Here is a 19731-nt window from a genome sequence, read left to right on the forward strand (position 1 = left end):
ATGTGGTGACATCATAGGAGGGTTTGTGAGCCTGTCAACAGTAGCAAATAAGGCTCGAGCATTGTTAATGTTTTTGTTTATGACATCTGCAAAGAAAGCCTCTCTTTCATGTTTTAGTGTTGTGTGATAGTTACGTAGTATTTCCTTGTAGATGCCATAATAAATGTGCACTTGAGCTTTACGCCATTTCCATTCGGCCCTGCGGCAGAGTTGTCTTGCAGATTGAACTGTTTGTGCATTTCTCCATGGAGATTTCTTCCTACCAGTCACAACTTTCGCTTTAATGGGGGCAATGTAATCAATGATATCTGAAAGTTTTCACTGAAAATCATCTACCAACTTATCTACATCATTATAGCTTAAGGGCAGGGGTGAAAGTAAGGGGGGCACGGCAGGGTACTGCGTAGCCCTAAAAATTTAGCGGGGGTACGCAGTACCTGCAAGAGAGGGGAGCGGCTGTCTGCTGTAAAGAATCAGTGGGTACACTGTGCAGACGCGAGTGCGCCCACTAATCAGCCGTGACTGATTAGTTTTTCAAGAACAATCTAAAACACGACTTAATCAGTTAATAAATAACTTTGTGCTTTGACAGAGCAGGGGCGCAATATGTCGATCACGGAAGGTTTTGAGTCGATCTCGGCATTAGGTGACGCTGAGACCAGCACGTCCTCCTCTGGCTCCTTATCAAAACGTTTGTAATTTTATTAAAGAACAACAATAAAAAAATCAACATAACGTGCTCAAATTAATGACCCAACAATAATAATCTCAGTGATTATTGTTTCAACAAGGTGTTGCGCAATTCTGTGCATTTTGGTTCCATTACCAAAATAACTAGCAGAGCAGGAGTTTAAAATTAACTAATCAACCACCACTGTGTTCAGAGGAGGGGGGCGCTTATTAATAATGGCAAAATAAATATCAAGCCTGCAAACCTAATATCATATCGGACTGAATGTTATGTTTTTTTAACCTCTGGTCGGTTTGTGGAGCGCAGGAGGTTGCCATGGCAACGGGTGTGCTTAAATGACAGAGACGGTAAGTAAAAATGTGCGAGTGGTTTAGAGTTGATCACCTGTTCGGGTTGTTTTACCTTTGTATTGGCGCATCACAGCCGCTGTAGTTTCTGAATGTTCAATAAATGACAAACTTGGTCTAATTCATTTAAAACGAACATCAAACACTGTATATATTTTTCATTAAGTATTTAACAAACAAACGGCTTCTACCACAATAATTATGTGAAATTAAATTAATTGTTTAATATTAGAAAAATAGTTTGGTGCTGTCGGACTCAGAGTCTGAGGATTTTCCTTTATCAAACAAATTTTTTTGCCTCTTATTAAATGGGAAATATTGATGTTGATGAGATTTTCTCCAAAATGATAACCTTTTTCAACCTTTAAAGCTCCACTGTTGAAAATGAGGCTCTAATATTCCTAAATGACATTGAAATAAAATCCAGTCCAACATCTGGTTTGAGGTGATTCCTCTGGAACCTGTTGGGGGAAAAATATCCCAACTTCAGAAGATGAGCTTTTAACCTAACAGAGCTCTGTGGTTCCTCCTGTCAGTATGAGAGTCAGGGTGAGGAGGCACCATGTTAGGAAGAGAAGTGGAAGCTGCAGGATCTTCAGAACAAGCAGTTCATGATGCTAAGCTACTGATTATCCCTCTATCTGGACACAAGATCAATATAACCAGTTTCAAAGCTAAAATGAATGGTTATTTGCCAGACATGGAAAACTGGGATGCACTCCATGCCATGATGTTCAGAATTTAGGTGTCAACATTGCAGCCAGTGCTGAAGGAGGAAATACAGCTTTATTTTGTAGCAATTCAAGAGCTGCCCAGCTTATATATATATATATTTTTTTTTTTTTCATAGTACCCCCAAGAATATAAAAGTACTTTCACCCCAGGTTAAGGGTGAGGAACAACAGTAGATTTTATTAAATGTTTCTGCTGTGTTTTCTGTGAAAGTACGTTTTGTGATAGTAGCATTTTGTCCAAGTGGGTTAACGGATAAAGAACTGTCAAAGATAACAGCAAAGTGATCTAACAGAGCGACATCCGTTACAGAAACATTAGAAATATTCACACCCTTACTGTATCTGCTCCATTTGGGTGATGTGGAAACATTTGATCATTTTCTGCATTAAAGCCTGTTTTATATTTAACCAAAGCTCATTATTTCTCAATGTAATGATACTGGGATTTTAGTCGGGTACTTTGGTGCACCATAGTTGGAGAATAGATGAATCAATGAAAGAAATAAAACAAATCTTTGCTTGTGTCATGATAAATGTCTTTATTTTTGTCACATCACTAACACACTTTATGGGTCACTTCTACCACAGAGGTCCTGTGTAAAGCCTTGCACAAATAAGGTGATGCTTATTTGTAGGGCTGTTGTAAACGAATATTTCAGTAATCGAGTAATCTATCGATTATTCTTACAATTAATCGAGTAATCGGTTAAAAAAAAATTATAAAATAAAATATTGGTAAATCTGGCATAACACTAGTGTTGCTATCGGATATCAGTCCAGTTTTTCATATTTGAGCATCCCTAACAATTACGTTTTTGTAGTTTAGAAAATTAACTTGTAACAATAATAGTTCACTTTAACCTGAAGAAAAGTTAAACAAAGATCTCAAATTATATTCAATTTAATAATAAAGTGGCAGGCTCACAAATACGCTTATAAAAATGTATATGCTTCAGCTTTTAGTATATGTATTCATCTTCAATGAGTTTAATAGATGAACTCTCACCTTGGGTATAGTATACCCAAAGCTCGACAGGTATGGACCTGTCGAGCTTTGGGTTTGAGAATACGTGAAATGACACCTGGAGTGAGGGGCTGAGTGGTGGTGGTGGGGGGAAAGGCGAGCGAACGAACGTAAGACGGGGGTGGAGGGGAGGAAATAGACCAGGGGTAGACAAACGAGCAAACCTAATGGGGGCGGTGGGGAGAGACACACGACCGATAGACCAGGAGACGAACATAAGAACAGGGGGGAGAAACTGAATATTTACGGCACCTTCGTTCATCACACTCAGAAACTCATCTACAAGCCACGTACCGCGGGTGCGCTCCGTCACCCGTTTATTCAGACCGGGATGACATGAAATTTATTGTGCGGTTCGTCCGTAAAGCTACACTTACACTGAAAGCGTCAACAATTCAGCCAGCCGCCGTGCTCAGTCTATCCGCTTACCTACTCCTGCAGCGCTCGGTCTGAACCAGCAGGTCCTGGAAGAGAAAGGCTACCGTACTCCAGGCATAGCGCCAATCTTTTCGGTCCCCACAAACGATGAAAACCCGGGCATCATCATCAATCAATAAAATCCCCACAGGCTGAACTTGAAAATTGAATGTTATGCCGCTAAAACTTAGCTTTGGTAAACAACTCAGAGGCGGAAGTGAGAGCTCCGCGCACCGCAAATAATGTTACGGCTGCAACACGGTATGCTAGCATAAATTAACGAAGCTGCGAGGCAGGTAAATTTTCCTCGAAGAATTTTAATAATCGAGGTACTCAAATTATTCGAGGAATCGTTTCAGCCCTACTTATTTGTAAAAAAAAAAAAGACAAGTTTTTCCATCAGTGATACCTTTTACACAAATCTGCTTTTTACACAAACATCCAACACAAACCTTCACTTTTAAATTGAAAACAGAAAAATCCAATGAAAATATTTTACAACAAACATTCTTATTTTCATTAAGTCCAGAAAGGAAAGCAGGCAAGTGTGGCAGCTGACTGTATTTCTACAAGGCGAAGCGTTTCTGATGTAAAGCATGAGCATATATTTTTCTCAGTAGCCTGTGAGATATGCATTGCATAAGCTGCCTTATTGCTGTTGCATACACATACAAATTAATGTTAGCTACAATACTGTGCATGTCTTTTCAAAGTACTGTCCTTTCTTTCTATATGCTTCTTTGAGAACATGCAGTGATGATGCTGTGAATGGATTTGTTTCTTAGTAATGGAGCGGCTCTAAGCATGTCAGCTTTAGCTTTTTTTCTTTTATAATGTCTTCCTAGTCTTCTGTTTTCATGACTTCAAACAAGAGCAGTTTACCTGCCTATGAAATATACCACACATTTATTTCACAGGTTCAAAAGCACTGATGTATTAAGATGTTTGCTATAATATCACAGCGCTATGAAAACTCAACACAACAGACAACATGGAAGACATGAATAAAACATCAGTTCAACCATTTCCCGTTTTTTTGATTGAACCTTTCCTACATATTCACATTTTTAATCTAATTTAATCTGTTTTTTATTGTTTCTTAAGTTATGTTTATTTTGTTTTTTCTTTTACTTCCATGGCATTCTGGCTTTGTTTTGTTGTCTTTCCCTACCTGTCCTTTCCTTGTCTTAGTATCTGGTTTTCTGACCTTAGTCTTGAGTAAACATAGTGAAAATTGGCCATTAATTTTAATTTTGCAGTCATTTCCTTCCAGCAGACTGTTAGCTTGGAATAAAAACCATCTAGTTATTTATTTTTTAATAAGGAAGTGAGTTAAAGTTTAGAAATAAATAAAATATAAGTAATAAATTACCAGAAAGATCATGGAGAAGCACATTTATGCTAAGAGTGTTAGAAGAGATAAAAACAGTATCTACGACAAGATAAAATAAATATATTGTACTGGCAGTTGATGCCGTCTCTTTTAGGCCTCATCTCACCAAACTGGTACCAGTGCCTAACTGGTTCAAGAACTTATTAAACTATACTTATCTGCGTTTCTACCAAGTCATTAAGTGCTACTTCTGAAAACAAAAGTAGCCAGCACACAGTCAAAACATCATGATCACCGTGTCTGAAACGCTGCAGTTTAGCTTTGTTTTTGAACATACAGCAGAATAATAAAAAGAAACATAAATCCAACACCTCACACTGTAAATGCACCCATTTCTACCATTTTTAGTCCAGTTAGTAACTCAAATATCTTAGTAGACTTGAAATTAGACAAAACTAACTTTTCAGCAAGATGGAGGAGTTTGTTTTAAGTAAATAATTCCTTAATATTGGCAAAAAAAAGTAAGAGTTTTAAGTGAATTAATCTGCCAGTGGATCTAGACGCTGGATTAGTATCAGAACTACATACGCAAACTTATTTTCCTGCACCTTATTTTGAAATAAGGGGCAGGAGGTGCTTAAGTAAGCCATTATTTTAAATTTAAACACCAAAGCTTATTTCTAAATCAGTTTGATAACACCGAGGCATTCTTGAAATCTCCACAGTTTTAATAAATTATGCCTTAGCAGCTGTTTAATCCTTTGTTCTGTTCTTGTGTTCTGTTCTGTTCTTTGGGAAATATTTAGTGTTTTTTTGGTGTTGAATCCTAAAACATATAGTGGCATTGTTGTCAGTTTCTATGGAAACGACTCTACGTGTAGATTGGCCGATACAGAGGGCATTAAATTAATAACACCTGCATTTCCAACTTTCATTGAGTTAACGGAATTATTCTACATCGGCAGTGCTGCTGTAGATGACGTGTAAAATAGTCCTTTTGCTCTCAAACGTTGTGCGCATGTGCAAAATATGTAAACAGTACCATGAAAGGTGTCTATATTTGTAAATCTGATTATGATTAGGTCAGTGCCTCACCAGCTATGAACCTCACCTCATGTAACTGCTGAAGAATAAAATGAATAATAAAATAACTACTCTAGAAAAAGTTTGCATCATTTAATAACAGCTTAGTTAAATATTCCTGGCTCCATAGAAATAAGTAAAAATTATTTAATACAATACTTTGGACGGTGATTATTGAATTAGTAAGGCTATCATATTTGATGATGCAAACCTTCTTTTCTGTTTAATTTGATGTAATATTATCAGTGAAAAACGTAAGAATAAAGTATTGAATGACGTATTTTAGCATTGCTAACACATTATAACTTTTGTCAGATGTTACTATAACATTTTCAGAGACTTTTGTCATTTTACATTTTTTGAAAGGTTTTACACAATAAACATGTAATTTAGATTTTCATTTCAACAGTGAAAATACATATTTTTTGCACTTCCTATTTTATTTTGCAGGTGATTCTTATGTTAATGTTTTAAGATAATTGTCTTTCATAGCTTTATGTTACCCTGTAAAAAGTGTTAAAAATTAAAACTTAACTGCAAAAGAGGAACATTTTCTATCATTTTTATGTAAAATTTGTGGCAAGCAGAAGCTACCATTAATTAGTTTAACCCATTTTAAAATATTTTCTTAAAACTTCTTTCATTAAATATTTTCACTTTTAAAATGTTAATTATTTAACTTTTTATTTCTTTGTATGTTTATTTAAAATGTGATGTTTTTTCCCATTTTTACATTAGGATTTTACTTGCTAATAGTTGCTTTATGTAGTTGCTGTTTTATTATTTTTGTGCACAGCTCTTTGGTCATGTTGCAGTTTAAAGTTCTCTAGAACTAAATCAGGAATAGTTACTCCAGAGCTGCAGAGTTTAGATGTTTCACACTTAGAAATGGCCTCCCAGGTGAAAAAAAGTATACTTTAGTATACTTCAAACATACTTAAATTGCATGCATGCATGCATACATACATACATACATACATACATTGTGTACGTATGTACACGTACGTATGCACATTGTGTACGTACGTATATAGATATGTTTTCCAGCCGACGAGTTCTGGCTTCCGAGAGATTCAGCAGCAGATTGAGTCCAAAATCCGATGCGAGATTCATCCTTGCTGCAGTGAATCTGTCTTTAAAGATATCGCTCTCTTCTTCCTCACATTGTGTCTTTATGAAACTTTCAAAACAAAAATGGAAGATTTGGGATGTATCTTACTAGTGAAAGAATTACATTTAAATAATAGTCTTTACCTGTGTAAAGACTATTATTTGCTGGTGAATGTTATAACACATAATATAAGTTTTATAATATGTGTTACATTGTTTCATTTCTAATGTAGGCTCTTGTGTCAGATAATCTAAGTCAATGTTGGAGAATAATTAATTTTTTTAGATTTACAGAATCTCAGTTAGCCTTCATAGCAGGGCTGAACCCTGTATTACACCAAGCACTGTAGCTAATATTAGCTGGTATCTCGACGGTGGACATATATACAATAAAGTAATATTATAATGACAATATATACACAATAATATGTCCATCTTACTTGTGAAATGTTGTTTGTGGAGCCCTCACATCAATAATCCATAGATCCGAACAACAATATCCCTCAGTGCTGAGGAATCTTCTGCTGTTTTGATTGAGCAAAGTCGGAGGGACTACCGCTCCAAGATGGCCGCCGTATTTTCTGCGCCAGAGCAGCCATTGGGGGGTCTACTCTTCTATTATGTCTATGGCAGGGAAGATAACAGACGCTGCTCAAATTCGCCATTTTTACTCGCATAATATTGCCTTTAAAGTAGAGAGGGCCTTGACAATAGTTACTAATTTTGGTAAATTTAAGTTGGTGACGTCCTAGTCCGAGTTAGACGACAACACAACGGGACAACAACCAATGGAAATGAAATGTGTGTCACAAAAGGAGCCCAGAGGGATGAAGGCTGCTAAGTGTTGCTAGCTGGTGGTAAGTTTGCTTATTAATTATCCATCCATCCATCCACCCAAAGATATATAACTTACGTTGGTTTCTTAAATAATTATTTTATCAATTTTATTGTGACTTGTATGACTATTACAATAGGAATCATTCAGCTTCATGTTATAACTGCATGGAAGTTGTTGTGACTTATACTTTAATTCATAAACTAATCTGGTTTTAATTAAGCTCCATAAGACAAAGAGACTTCATCAATGATTTTATCTTCAACATATGTTTGCAGTCTAACTAAGCAAATGAAAATGAAAGAGGAAGCCAGAGAAATCAGGTGTTAGGAAACCTAAAGTCTTTCTGTCTCAGAAGAGGCTCTGACTCCACCAGATCACCAACCAGCTCTGAGGATGAACCTCCACATCGTATTCATGATGTAATTTTGTTTTTTCAATGAGGAGATAGCTACATTTTCAACAACAAAACCTGCTGTGTTACCAACACCAAGTGCTTAATAAACATGATTTGATTTAAAGGTAACTGGAAAGAATTTTTCTCTTCTTGTTAATCTAACATTTATCTCTCATTTATTATTTGTTGTTGACTTTCAGGGCCCTGTGATGGACTGGTGACCTGTCCAGGGTGAACCCTGCCTCTCATCTGATGGCTGCTGGAGATGGGCACCACCAGCCCCCCTCGCTAACCTGCAAGGATCAGTGTGTTCAGATGATGGATGGAAAGATTTTAAGGTAGTTTGTCTCCTTAAGTCCACACTTAAAACAGCTTCATAGTTAATGCCAACATCAACTGATTCTATGACATTGATGACTTTTTTTCTACTTCTAACATAAACATAAACTGGGGTGATTAGGCATCTGGTCCTAATCATCATCAGTTCTTATGTCACATACATGGCGAGTCCACATCTTAAAATTGTATGATTTTTTATTTACCATTTTTCTGTTCTCTTTAAATACAAATGCTTTCTCTGCTTAATTGCTCTATTCTTTTTTGTAGGATTCTGTAAGGTGCAGTGAATGGGAATGTTCTGTTGTTGATCCTCACGTTCATGTTTTATTGTCACACTTAAATTTTCATGTTCATGTGTTCACTTTTGATGTGTAAACTGATAATTTATGTAAAGTTCATAAAGATGAGTAAAATTGGACAATTTAAAAATGTTGGTAATAAAACAAAATATTTGAATTACCTTGAGCATGTTTTGTAATTAATCTTTCCATGTAATTTTAGCCTAAAACAATGTAAGTACTGTAGTGTAGTTATGCATGTCATTTACAAAATGGGTACGTAGGAATAAAGACTTTCACGAGTAATTAAAATTGTAGTTTATTATCAATAGCAGGAAATAAAAAATAAAAATTAAGTGTAATTTAAATACATTACTAATATATTAATAGTATATTTAAAATATATTAAATATATATTTTTAATATAATTCTGAGACAGAATTATTACACTCAAAATATAATAAACTCTGAAATATATTTAAAAAGTATACTTTAAGTACACTTGAAGTTGTTCCAAAAAAGTATGAATAGTATACTAAAATATACTATTAGTTGTAATTTAATACAATTTAAATACTTCTAAAGTATACTTAGTACAAAATTAGTTGTTCCAAAATGGTACAGTTTAAGTATATCGATAAAAGTATACTAAAGTATGTTAAAATTTAGTATACTAAAGTATACAGGTTTATTTCTTGGAGTGTGCATGTTCATTTCTGATGTAAAATAAAAACAAAAACTGAATAAATAAATTACTTCTGGTGTTCCTCTTCATGTCATTTAAAACTCATGTTTTTAGACTGAGTTCAGGGAAAATATCAACTGAACAAACTGAACCATGAATGTAAAGACAATCAGCCAGAAAATGTTTCTTTTCATGCATTTATTGATTTATTTTTCATTTCTGAGGTGAAGAGAAAGCTCCATTAGGGAGGTGAAGATCAGGTGAGAAAAATCCAAACAATTTATTTTAATTCTACAAACGTGGATCAAACTGATGTAGATACAATTTTAAAATTATATGTGAGAGGATATTTGATAATTTTATTTCATGATAGTTTATGGTCCACGGAAAATTTTACTTCTAATCCAGTCCTTGTATTCACACACATCCAAGATTTCAACTGAACTCTGACATGCGTCTTCTCCACCAAGAGCAATCACACCATAAATATTGCCGTTGTACATCGCTGCTCCACCAGAGTCGCCCTGTAGAAAAATTTATATCAATATATTTATGTTGTAAAACAGAAAAGTCTTCTAATCACTGTTGAGCGATATTGGGAAAAAACAAACTTACATAGCATATATCCTTGTTCGGTGCTTCGACACGGAATATATGCCCATATGGCAGCACATAGAGGGAAGCAGCAACAATGTTCATGTCGACACACTGAAGATTTGCTGGAATAGCAGAAATTATCACTGTAGAGAAATATGAGAATCATAAACATGTTCTTCACTCAAACTTCTCTTTAGAGACAGAAACAAAGATTTTATTCTCATAACTTCAATATTTCTCTCACATCGCTGATTATTGGGGCCGGTTGTCGTTGCTCCCTCTCCTGCCAGCTGAACAGTATCGCCTCTAAAACACCATAAGATTAAAATGTAAAAATACAAGATAACAATGTAGAAAATTAATTGTTAAGAACAATGAAAGAACAGAAAATAAATCAATGAAGGACTTCATCCACTGACATAGGAGCGTCCACTTCCAGTCCTCAGTGACGGTGTGGTGCATCCTTTACATGTGTCTCTGGTCCAACACACCTGAGCTAAATGGGTTCTGGTTCTGCTGGTGGCCTGATTACCTGATTCAAGTGTGCTGAAGCAGAGGCAGCAGGACTGGAGGAGTGGAGACAGAAAACCTGAAGTCATGTTATGATCAGAGAAAGACTTACACTTTAAGACGACGCCTGCAGTTTGGTAGCTGAGCAACTGGGACATCTGTTACTGGTGTATGAAGCTTCAGTAACATGATGTCATGACGCCGGTTGCCGCGGATATAGATCACAGGATTGTGTCGGATTACCTGATTGTAATGTATAACCGTCCGTGGATGAACTTTTAACATTGCTACGTTAGTCCTGCAGAAAAGTTTAGATTATAATGAAAAGACAGAAAACCTGATCATCTGGAGATAAAACTGTCTTCATGTCTTTTTCCTACCATCCTGGCTTCCAGCAGGGAGCTGCAGTCAGGATCCACTGAGGGTGGATCAGAGATCCTCCACAGCGGCTCATATGAGTACCATTGCTGCTCTCCAGCCGAACATGATAAAGACGCTCGCTCTCATCACAGTTTCGACCTCCAATGATTCTCTTCTGCAGAGAAACATCTGAGTTTACTGAAACACCTGAAGAAGAAACAGAAGGACTTTACTCAGAAATCAGATGCAAACATGGCTGCAGGAACAGAAAGAGGATAAATAAAGATTAAAAAGCATCACAGTTTATATGCAAAGAAGTTTCAGTCTGAAACAGAATCAGAGGGAAGTTTGAGAGTCACAGAGAGCAGCAGCCTCCCTGGAACCAGTGGAAGTGTCACAAGTGTCCCCAGTGTGTCCAGTGTTTCCGACTCACCCAGCCCCAGCAGTAGCAGAACCTTCAGCAGACCCATTGCTGGTCCAGCTTCCTGTGAATGTCTGCAGTCCTGCAGCAGCTTTTAAACTCTGTTCACAACTTCCTGCGGGAAAGAAAGCCACCAATCACAGGACAGACACTGATCTGTCCAATCACAGGACAGACACTGATCTGTCCAATCACAGGACAGACACTGATCTGTCCAATCACAGGACAGACACTGATCTGAAATGTCATCTGCATACAGAGGAACTTTAACATCTCATTGTTCTAAAGAAACTTGAAAAAAGTTCTTGTTCCATTGACAGTTTATTTCCGTAATAACCAATCATTTCCCCTTATTAACAGGGCCATGCAGAGACCACTAAAGGGGCAGGTGCTCAAAAAAGGGCACATCTAACCGCATTCTAGGACAGAATATTAAAAACGCCACTCTGCTGCCAGCTTTCGGAGTATAATAAACATTGATAGCTTACAACATTGTGAGATAGACAATCAAAGCTAAGGAAAATCTCTAGATAGAGTGTACAACTATTCATATGTAAGATATTTTATTAGGAATTTCTTTCTGCAGGTCTGTTTTGGTATAGGAAACTATTGCATTATAGAAACCCACAACTTAGCACGATATGTATGTCTGAGCTAGACCACCAGAGATATTTTGTCTTTACAGAATTATAGTATTAAAAATATAAACAAGGGCACAATCCAACCGTTTAGTGTACTGTAATCTATAAAAGAGAGCTGCCTGTCTGCTACACTTGCAGTGGAGATGAAGATGATCCATCCAGGAAAGCAGAGCTGCATCAAACTTTAACGTGGAACTGCAGAAAAAAGAACAAAAAGCAAAAATGTAATTGTTAATGCATGTCACCATGAGAAATGCCTAGTGAGTTTTGCTTAAAAAACCTGTTTTAACATCAAAATCACATTTTTGTCTCATGAAGTGAAAATATTAATTGCAAAAGAAACTTATTTGCGCTTGTCATAAATCTTTTCTTGCTATTCTAAGTTTTTGTCTGTGACTAAAAGTTTTGCTTGTGATTCTCATATGACATCGTGGGCAGGGCCTAAAATCTCAAAAAGATTTCTGATGTGTGCAAATGAAAGTTTATGTTTGGCAAATAACTTTAAGTTCATGAGACAAAATGAATTATTACATTTTTTTAAGTTTTTTAAACAAAACCTTTTGTTTTTAAAAAAGAAATCATTACCATTCCAAAAGTTTTGATTACAATTTTATTTTACTTCACTGAGGTTAGTTTTTTTTTTTAAAGGGAGTGGGAATTTAACTTCATACTCTGCTAACCAGACCCTAAACTTAAAGTCATGATTGAGTTTTTTTCCCCTTCATTCATGACACGCTTTTATTACATACATGGTGAGTTATTTTTAATTCTAAATGAATATCCTTGTTGGACTTTTATTTAAGTGCTATTCTCCTTCAAGATACATTTACCTAATGCTAGAATAAATGCAATGTACATTTTGCAGCAAAGGAAATTAGAAGACATATCCACTATGGAGATGATCGGTTTTGGATGGGCAATGTGCCCCCTATTAAGCGATACTGCAGAATGACTGCAATCATTAACGATACAGAGAAGAAGCTTTTCAGTTATCTTGCATTGCTAGCAAAGTCGTTAGCTAGCAGCTAGCTAATAGCACAACAACAACAGTCTAATGTCTGTATGATAAATACACTGAATCGATAGATAAGAACAGTTTTTCCTCACCTGGCTGTCTCCTCCCGCTCAGTAGGTCTTCAAAGAAAGGCAGACGCAGAGGCCTGTCAGTGTGTGTTGTATTTCATTACCTCTCTGCTTAAACCGCGACTCCGTACTGAAGCAGAAACAATACCAACGTTTTCTGTCATATGACAAGTACTTCACTTTATTCACCAAAAACTTTTTTTTTACTTCACCAAAAACTGTTCTGTAATCTGGAACGTTCGCTACATTGAGCTCCAGTTTAGCCACCTTACCTCACTGTGCGAGAGGCAACTGCGTCATACGTCACGGGCAAAAGGTCAAAGGTAACAAGGTGACCGGAGGGCTTATTATGTTGTACAAAAAATACCAACAAAGAAAACTAAATAATTTTAGTACATGCTATTATGTGTCAGAAGAGGGCTTAGAAAATAATAATACCCCCAAAAAATAAAAATAAAAAATTGACCAAAAGGGCACTTGGGGGCAAGGAGCAAAAGGGGTGCTGAAGCACCCCTAGTCCCCCTTTGCACGTGCCTGTAACTTAAATAACCAATCAATGAAACAACAACTTTTTCATTAACATTAAGGAATTGTCTCACAACAAGCAGGATAGGATACATTTATTGGCCAACTGATTTATCAACCAGTTTATTTCTGGGCGCCGATTTCCTTAATTTTGGGGGATTGTGATCTGCTTATATTTACATGTGAAGCCCATCTTATCCTCTAATCTCATCTTCGTCAGCAAAAGTTTAAAATTAGTCTCTGTCCTCTGCTCTGCAAGGAGAGGTTTGACTGACAGGCTAACCAGGTCAGGTCTGAACATTTAAAGTTAACAATATTCACCCCGCTATTACCAACTCAGTGGCTTTCGTGGTATATTTAGCGACATTTCAGACAAAAAAAATCATATCAACAAAAATCTAAATCAGCATGTCAGGCTTTTTAAAGATTGGTAACCAGGGATAGGCCAGAAAACTGCAATCGGTGCAGCCCTACACACATATTCAAGACATTCTTTGATTAAATAAATTTCTCTTAAGCGTTAGTCCAATAGCTAAAAATTTATTTGTACCAGGTGAGTCGTTCTCCCCTGAGAATGTGGACCGGTACTGGTACTGGACTCATTCTGTGCCTTTTTAAATGATTTTAACAAAAGTTTTTCATAAGTTAATGTAAAATAATCTTTGTTTTAGCTACAAAATAATTATTCTCAGCAGCAAACAACATATCTAGCAGCTATGTAGCCTGACGTAAAAACATATTATAATCTCAAACATTGAGAAGTTTTAATTATTGTTTTCAAACGTTATCAAATACGGCGTTTTGAAGCCAAAATACCTCAGAAATATACAGAGCCAAGCAGGAGAATCAACTAATTTGAGGTTTAAACTCAGTTTCACACAAACAAAGACCCTAGTGTTGCACAGGGAAAAATATGACTGTGTTTTTCTTTTTATTTAAATTTTTTTGTTGGGCTTTGCATGTTTGAATTGTTTTGGATTTTGTTTGTCCCCTTTAATAATCCAAACGCACTGGGCTGGATGTGGCCGTCTTGCTGAATGCAATCAGTGAGCTCAGGTGTCAGCGGAGGCTGATTGAAGCCAAAATAAAAGGAGCCGGGATGGAAGGAGAGAGGTGAAGACTGATCCTGTAAGTGACAGAGACGGATACGATGTCGAGCGAGGGGTGGACGGAATCCGCACGCCAGGCACAGAGCACCAGGAGGTGAACTGACGGCCCAGCACAGAGGATCAGGGCAGAGGGGAACCTCTGCCTGCGCCTGTTAGTAGTGCTCCGTCTCGATCAGAGAGTATCAGCAGGGAATATATCTCTCGACGAAGTATTGGTGTGGGGATGCTAGCGTCTTCCTGCTTCTTTCTTTCAGCTGGATCGGTCTGAAAAGAGACATGGTACGCCGAAGAGGGGAGCAGTGCTGAAGCGTCGCAGTCAGCTGGGGATCGGCAAGTGAGCATGCTGCAGGTGTATCGCCTTCACCTGGAGCCCAGGTGGAATCTGATTGGTGACTTTATCTTAGAACAATTACTGACTCTTGGATTTTATCCCTTCCTGAAGTATAAATCCTTTTTGAGACATTGTTTTGGTTACTTAACTTCTGACCGGAGCTTTGGACCTTTGATACTCTGCTCATTGTAGAGCAGCTCATGATACTAGCGGTAACTACTGCGGCCACCAGGGGCCCACAAGAGCAATATTTTTTTCTTTTTGCCAATAAAGTTATAATTTCTACATACACTATCAAATACATATTATTGTAAAAACAAATAACTTAATAATGAAATTGATTAATCACAAATACAAGTGGCCAAAATGGGTTTCCTCCCCAGGGTGTCTGGGCTCTCCCTTAGAGATGGTGAGAAGCTTGGTCATCCAGGATAGACTCCAAGTAGAGCCGCTGCTCCTCCATGTCGAGAGTAGCCAGTTGAGGTGGCTCGGGCCTCCGGTTATAATGCCTCCTGGACACCTCCCTGGTGAGGTGTTCCAGGCATTTCCCACCAGCAGGAGGCCCGGGGGAAGACCCAGGACACACAGGAGGCACTATATCTCTCAGCTGGCCTGGGAATACCTTGGGATTCCCCTGGAGGAGCTGGAAGAAGTGGCTGGAGAGAGGGAAGTCTGGGCCTCCCTTCTGAAGCTGCTGCCCCTGTGACCCGACCCTGGATGAAGCGGCAGAAAATGGATGGATGGTGAAATTGTGTGTTTTTGATATTATGACATAGAAATTATTACTAAAAAAATAAGCTCCATTGAGAGGGCCCCCTAGTGGCCTTGGGGCCCTAAGTGGCTGCTTAGTTTGCTTTGCCAGCCCTGGTCCTGATGTGTGTGGTTTGTGCCCAAATGCAGCAGGCAGGAGATGAAAAAGTTCTGTTGTAGATTTAATTAAAAATCTAATTTAAATAAAAACAAAGAGCAAGGAACAAATATAAACCCAAACCAGAGACATGAAGAGACCAAGAGGAAACCAGGGTGAAGGGATGAGGAGCAGTGGCCTGGAGTAACGAGATGAACCGGCAAGTAACAGTCTGTGATTTGACTAATTAGAAACGTGATTATATATTCATCTGCTAATAAAAAAACATCTGTTTTATGAGGCTAAAAGTTAGTTTAGTGTAAAGTGGAGCTAATGTGCTAACAAAGTTTAAGACACGCAGGAATACAAAAATAGAAAAAAGCCCTGATGCCACAATGTGAAAAACATAAATGTAACTAAAATGTACTTTGTAAAAGAAACTATGAATCTTTTGATATTTATAAACAAGAAATGTTACAATAAATTCATAAGGAACACTCTGTTATGGACAAAAGGACTTTGTCTTTTCTGTTTTATCTATTCATTATACGGCTGCAGGCTGACATAACCACAACATTTAAGACTGACAACAGTCACACATAAAGAAAAACTGATGAAGTTAAGAAACACCTTAGAGAGGAAGCAGAATGAGGAGAAAATAAAGCAGAGCTTGCTCTACAATCTTTGCTTCACTTGGTGTCTCCCCTAAGGTGAGCTGAGTGGAGCTCAGCTGGACGGTGAATGTTACTCTGTATCTGCTCCATTTGGGTGACGTGGAAACATTTGATCATTTTCTGCATTAAAGCCTGTTTTATATTTAACCAAAGCTCATTATTTCTCAATGTAATGATACTGGGATTTTAGTCGGGTCCTTTGGTGCATCATAGTTGGAGAATAGATGAATCAATGAAAGAAATAAAACAAATCTTTGCTTGTGACATGATAAATGTCTTTATTGTTGTTACATCACTGACACACTTTATATTTCTACCATTTTTAGTCCAGTTTGTAACTTAAATATCTTAGTAGACTTGAAATTAGACAAAACTAACTTTGCAGCCAGATGGAGGAGTTTGTTTTAAGCAAATAATTCCTTAATATTGGCAAAAAAGTTTGAGTTTTAAGTGAAATAGTCTGCCAGTGGATCTAGTACTTTTTAAAAATCAATACTAAGAAATTATTAACTTTAAACAAGCTTATATTTGATGCTAAAGAGTTACTTGTTGATTTTGTCTTTTTTCAAGTGAGCTAAGACATTTGCACTAGGAACTAGACCAAAACAATTTGGTAAGATTTTGTGTTTTTGCAGAGCAGTAACGGTAAGATACTGGATTAGTGTCAGAACTACATACGCAAACTTATTTTCCTGCACCTTATTTTGAAATCACCCCTCAAGGTGTTTAAGTAAGTCATTATTTTAAATTTAAACAACAACGCTTATTTTTAAATCAGTTTGATAACACCGAGGGACTCTTAAAATCTCCACAGTTTTAATAAATTATGCCCTAGCAGCTGTTTAATCCTCTGTTCTGTGCTTGTGCAGAATAACACATATATTTACCACAGAGATCACTTATTAATTGTTCTTTGTAAAATTGCATGTGAGAGGAAATTTGATGAGAATTTTATTTCATGACAGTTTATTTTCCATGCCTAATTGTTCTCTTAATCCAGTCCTTGTATTGACACACATCCATGATTTCAACTGGACTCTGACATGCATCTTCTCCACCAAAAGCAATCACACCATAAATCTTGCCGTTGTACATCACTGCTCCACCACAGTCACCCTGTAGAAAAATTTATATCAATATATTTATGTTGTAAAACAGAAAAGTCTTCTAATCGCTGTAGAGAGATATTCAAGAAACAAACTTACATAGCATATATCCTTGTTCGGTTTTACAGCATAGAACAAAAACCCACGACTCGGCACAACGAGGGAAACATGAGCAACATTCATGTCAACACACTGAAGATGTACTGGAATAGGAGCACCAGGGGGCACTGTAGAGAAATATGAGAATCATAAAAATGTTCTTCACTCAACCTTCTCTTTAGAGACAAAATTTTATTCTCATAACTTCAATATTTCTCTCACTTCGCCGATTATTGGGGCCGGTTGTCGTTCCTCCTTCTCCTGCCAGCTGAACAACATCACCTCTAAAACACAATAAGAATAAAATCCAAAAATACAAGATAACAATTTAGAAAATAAATTGTTATGAAGAACAATGAAAGAACAGAAAATAAATCCAAGAAGGACTTTATCCACTGACACAGGAGTGTCCACCTCCAGTCCTCAATAACGGTGTCCTGCACCCTTTACATTTGTCTCTGGTCCAACACACCTGAGCTAAACGGGTTCTGGTTCTGCTGGTGGCCTGATTACTTGACTCAGGTGTGCTGAAACAGAGGCAGAAGGACTGGAGGAGTAGAGACAGAAAACCTTAAGTTGTGTTTTTGATGAAAGAAAGACTTACATTTTAAGACGACGCCTGCAGTCTGGTAGCTGAACAACTGGGATATCTGTTACTGGTGTCTGAAGCTTCAGTAACATGATGCCATGCTGGTGGCCGCCATGAGTATAAATCACAGGATTGTGTCGAATTACCTGATTGTACACGGAATGTATAGCCGTCCGTGGATGAACTTTTAACATTGCTACGTTAGTCCTGCAGAAAAGGTTAGATTATAATGAACATACAGAAAACCTGATCATTGGCAGACAAAAGTGTCTTCATGTCTCTTTCCTACCATCCTGACATCCAGCAGAGAGTTGAAGTCAGGATCCACTTAGGGTGGATCAGAGATCCTCCACAGCGGCTCATATGAGTACCATTGCTGCTCTCCAGCCGAACATGATAAAGACGCTCCCCGTTATCACAGTTTTGACCTCCAATGATTCTCTTCTGCAGAGAAACACCTGAGTTCACTGAAACACCTGAAGGAGGAAAAGGACGACTTTACTCAGAAATCAGGCACAAACATGGCTGCAGGAACAGAAAGAGAATAAACAGATTAAAGGTTAGAAAGCATCACAGTTTATATGCAAAGAAGTTTCAGTCTGAAACAGAATCAGAGGGAAGTTTGAGAGTCACAGGGAGCAGCAGCCTCCCTGGAACCAGTGGAAGTGTCTCCAGTGTCCCCAGTGTGTCCAGTGTTTCTAACTCACACAGCCCCAGCAGCAGCAGAACTTTCAGCAGAGCCATTGCTGGTCCAGCTTCCTGTGAATGTCTGCAGTCCTGCAGCAGCTTTTAAACTCTGTTCACAACTTCCTGCAGGAAAGAAAGCTACCAATCACAGGACAGACACTGATTTGTCCAATCACAGGACAGACACTGATCTGAAATGTCATCTGCATACAGAGGAACTTTAACATCTCATTGTTCTACAGAAACTTGAAAAAAGTTCTTGTTCCATTGACAGTTTATTTCAGTAATAACCAAACATTTCCCCTTATTAACAGGGCCATGCAGAGACAGCTAAAGGGGCAGGTGCTCAAAAAAGGGCACTTCTAACTGCATTCTTGGACAGAATATTAACAAACCCTCTCAGCTTTCAGTGTTTAATAAACAATGATAAATTACAACATTGTGAGATAGACAATCAAAGCTTAGGAAAATCTCTATATTGAGCGTACAACTATGCATATGTAAGATATTTTATTGGTAATTTCTTTCTGCAGGTCTGTTTTGTTATAGGAAAGTATTGCAATATTCAAACCCACAACTTAGCAAGATATGCAAGTCAGAGCTAGAACACCAGACATATTTTGTCTTTACAGAATTATAGTATTAAAAATATAAACAAGGGCACAATGCAACCTTTTTAGTGTACTGTAATCTATAAAAATGAGCTGCCCGTTAGCTACAGTTGCAGTGGAGATGAAGATGGTCCATTCAGGAAAGCAGAGCTGCATCAAACTTTAACGTGGAACTGCAGAAAAAAGAACAAAAAACAAAAGCAAAATGTAATTGTTAATGCATGTCACCATGAGAAAAGCCTACTACGTTTTGCTTCAAAAAACTTTT

The 19731-nt window shown here is 37.4% G+C and overlaps 2 protein-coding genes across 3 annotated transcripts; both read right to left on the bottom strand.

Moving 5' to 3' along the window:
* Positions 1 to 9454: 9454 nt before the first annotated feature.
* LOC103462792 (anionic trypsin-like) lies at positions 9455 to 11278 on the bottom strand. 2 transcript variants are annotated; one of them, XM_081604856.1, is made up of 6 exons: positions 11174 to 11278; positions 10761 to 10947; positions 10493 to 10678; positions 10115 to 10176; positions 9889 to 9992; positions 9455 to 9797 (listed from the first exon to the last, which is right to left on the bottom strand). In XM_081604856.1, exons 1-6 carry the CDS (start codon positions 11208 to 11210, stop codon positions 9648 to 9650), a joined length of 726 nt encoding a protein of 241 aa, XP_081460982.1. In that variant the 5' UTR covers positions 11211 to 11278; the 3' UTR covers positions 9455 to 9647. The 2 variants fall into 2 exon arrangements, with proteins under 2 accessions (XP_081460982.1, XP_008404008.2); XM_008405786.3 differs by having other exon boundaries at positions 9889 to 10013; positions 11174 to 11271.
* A 5346-nt stretch (positions 11279 to 16624) lies between these two features.
* On the bottom strand, positions 16625 to 18983 carry LOC103462793 (putative trypsin-6). Its single transcript, XM_008405787.2, has 6 exons — positions 18873 to 18983; positions 18455 to 18641; positions 18181 to 18372; positions 17799 to 17860; positions 17577 to 17704; positions 16625 to 17487 (listed from the first exon to the last, which is right to left on the bottom strand). Exons 1-6 carry the CDS (start codon positions 18907 to 18909, stop codon positions 17338 to 17340), a joined length of 756 nt encoding a protein of 251 aa, XP_008404009.2. The 5' UTR covers positions 18910 to 18983; the 3' UTR covers positions 16625 to 17337.
* Positions 18984 to 19731: the final 748 nt, after the last annotated feature.

This window comes from Poecilia reticulata, chromosome 3 (assembly GCF_904066995.2).
Source record: "Poecilia reticulata chromosome 3, P_reticulata-male-v2, whole genome shotgun sequence".
Taxonomy (NCBI): Eukaryota; Metazoa; Chordata; class Actinopteri; order Cyprinodontiformes; family Poeciliidae; genus Poecilia; species Poecilia reticulata.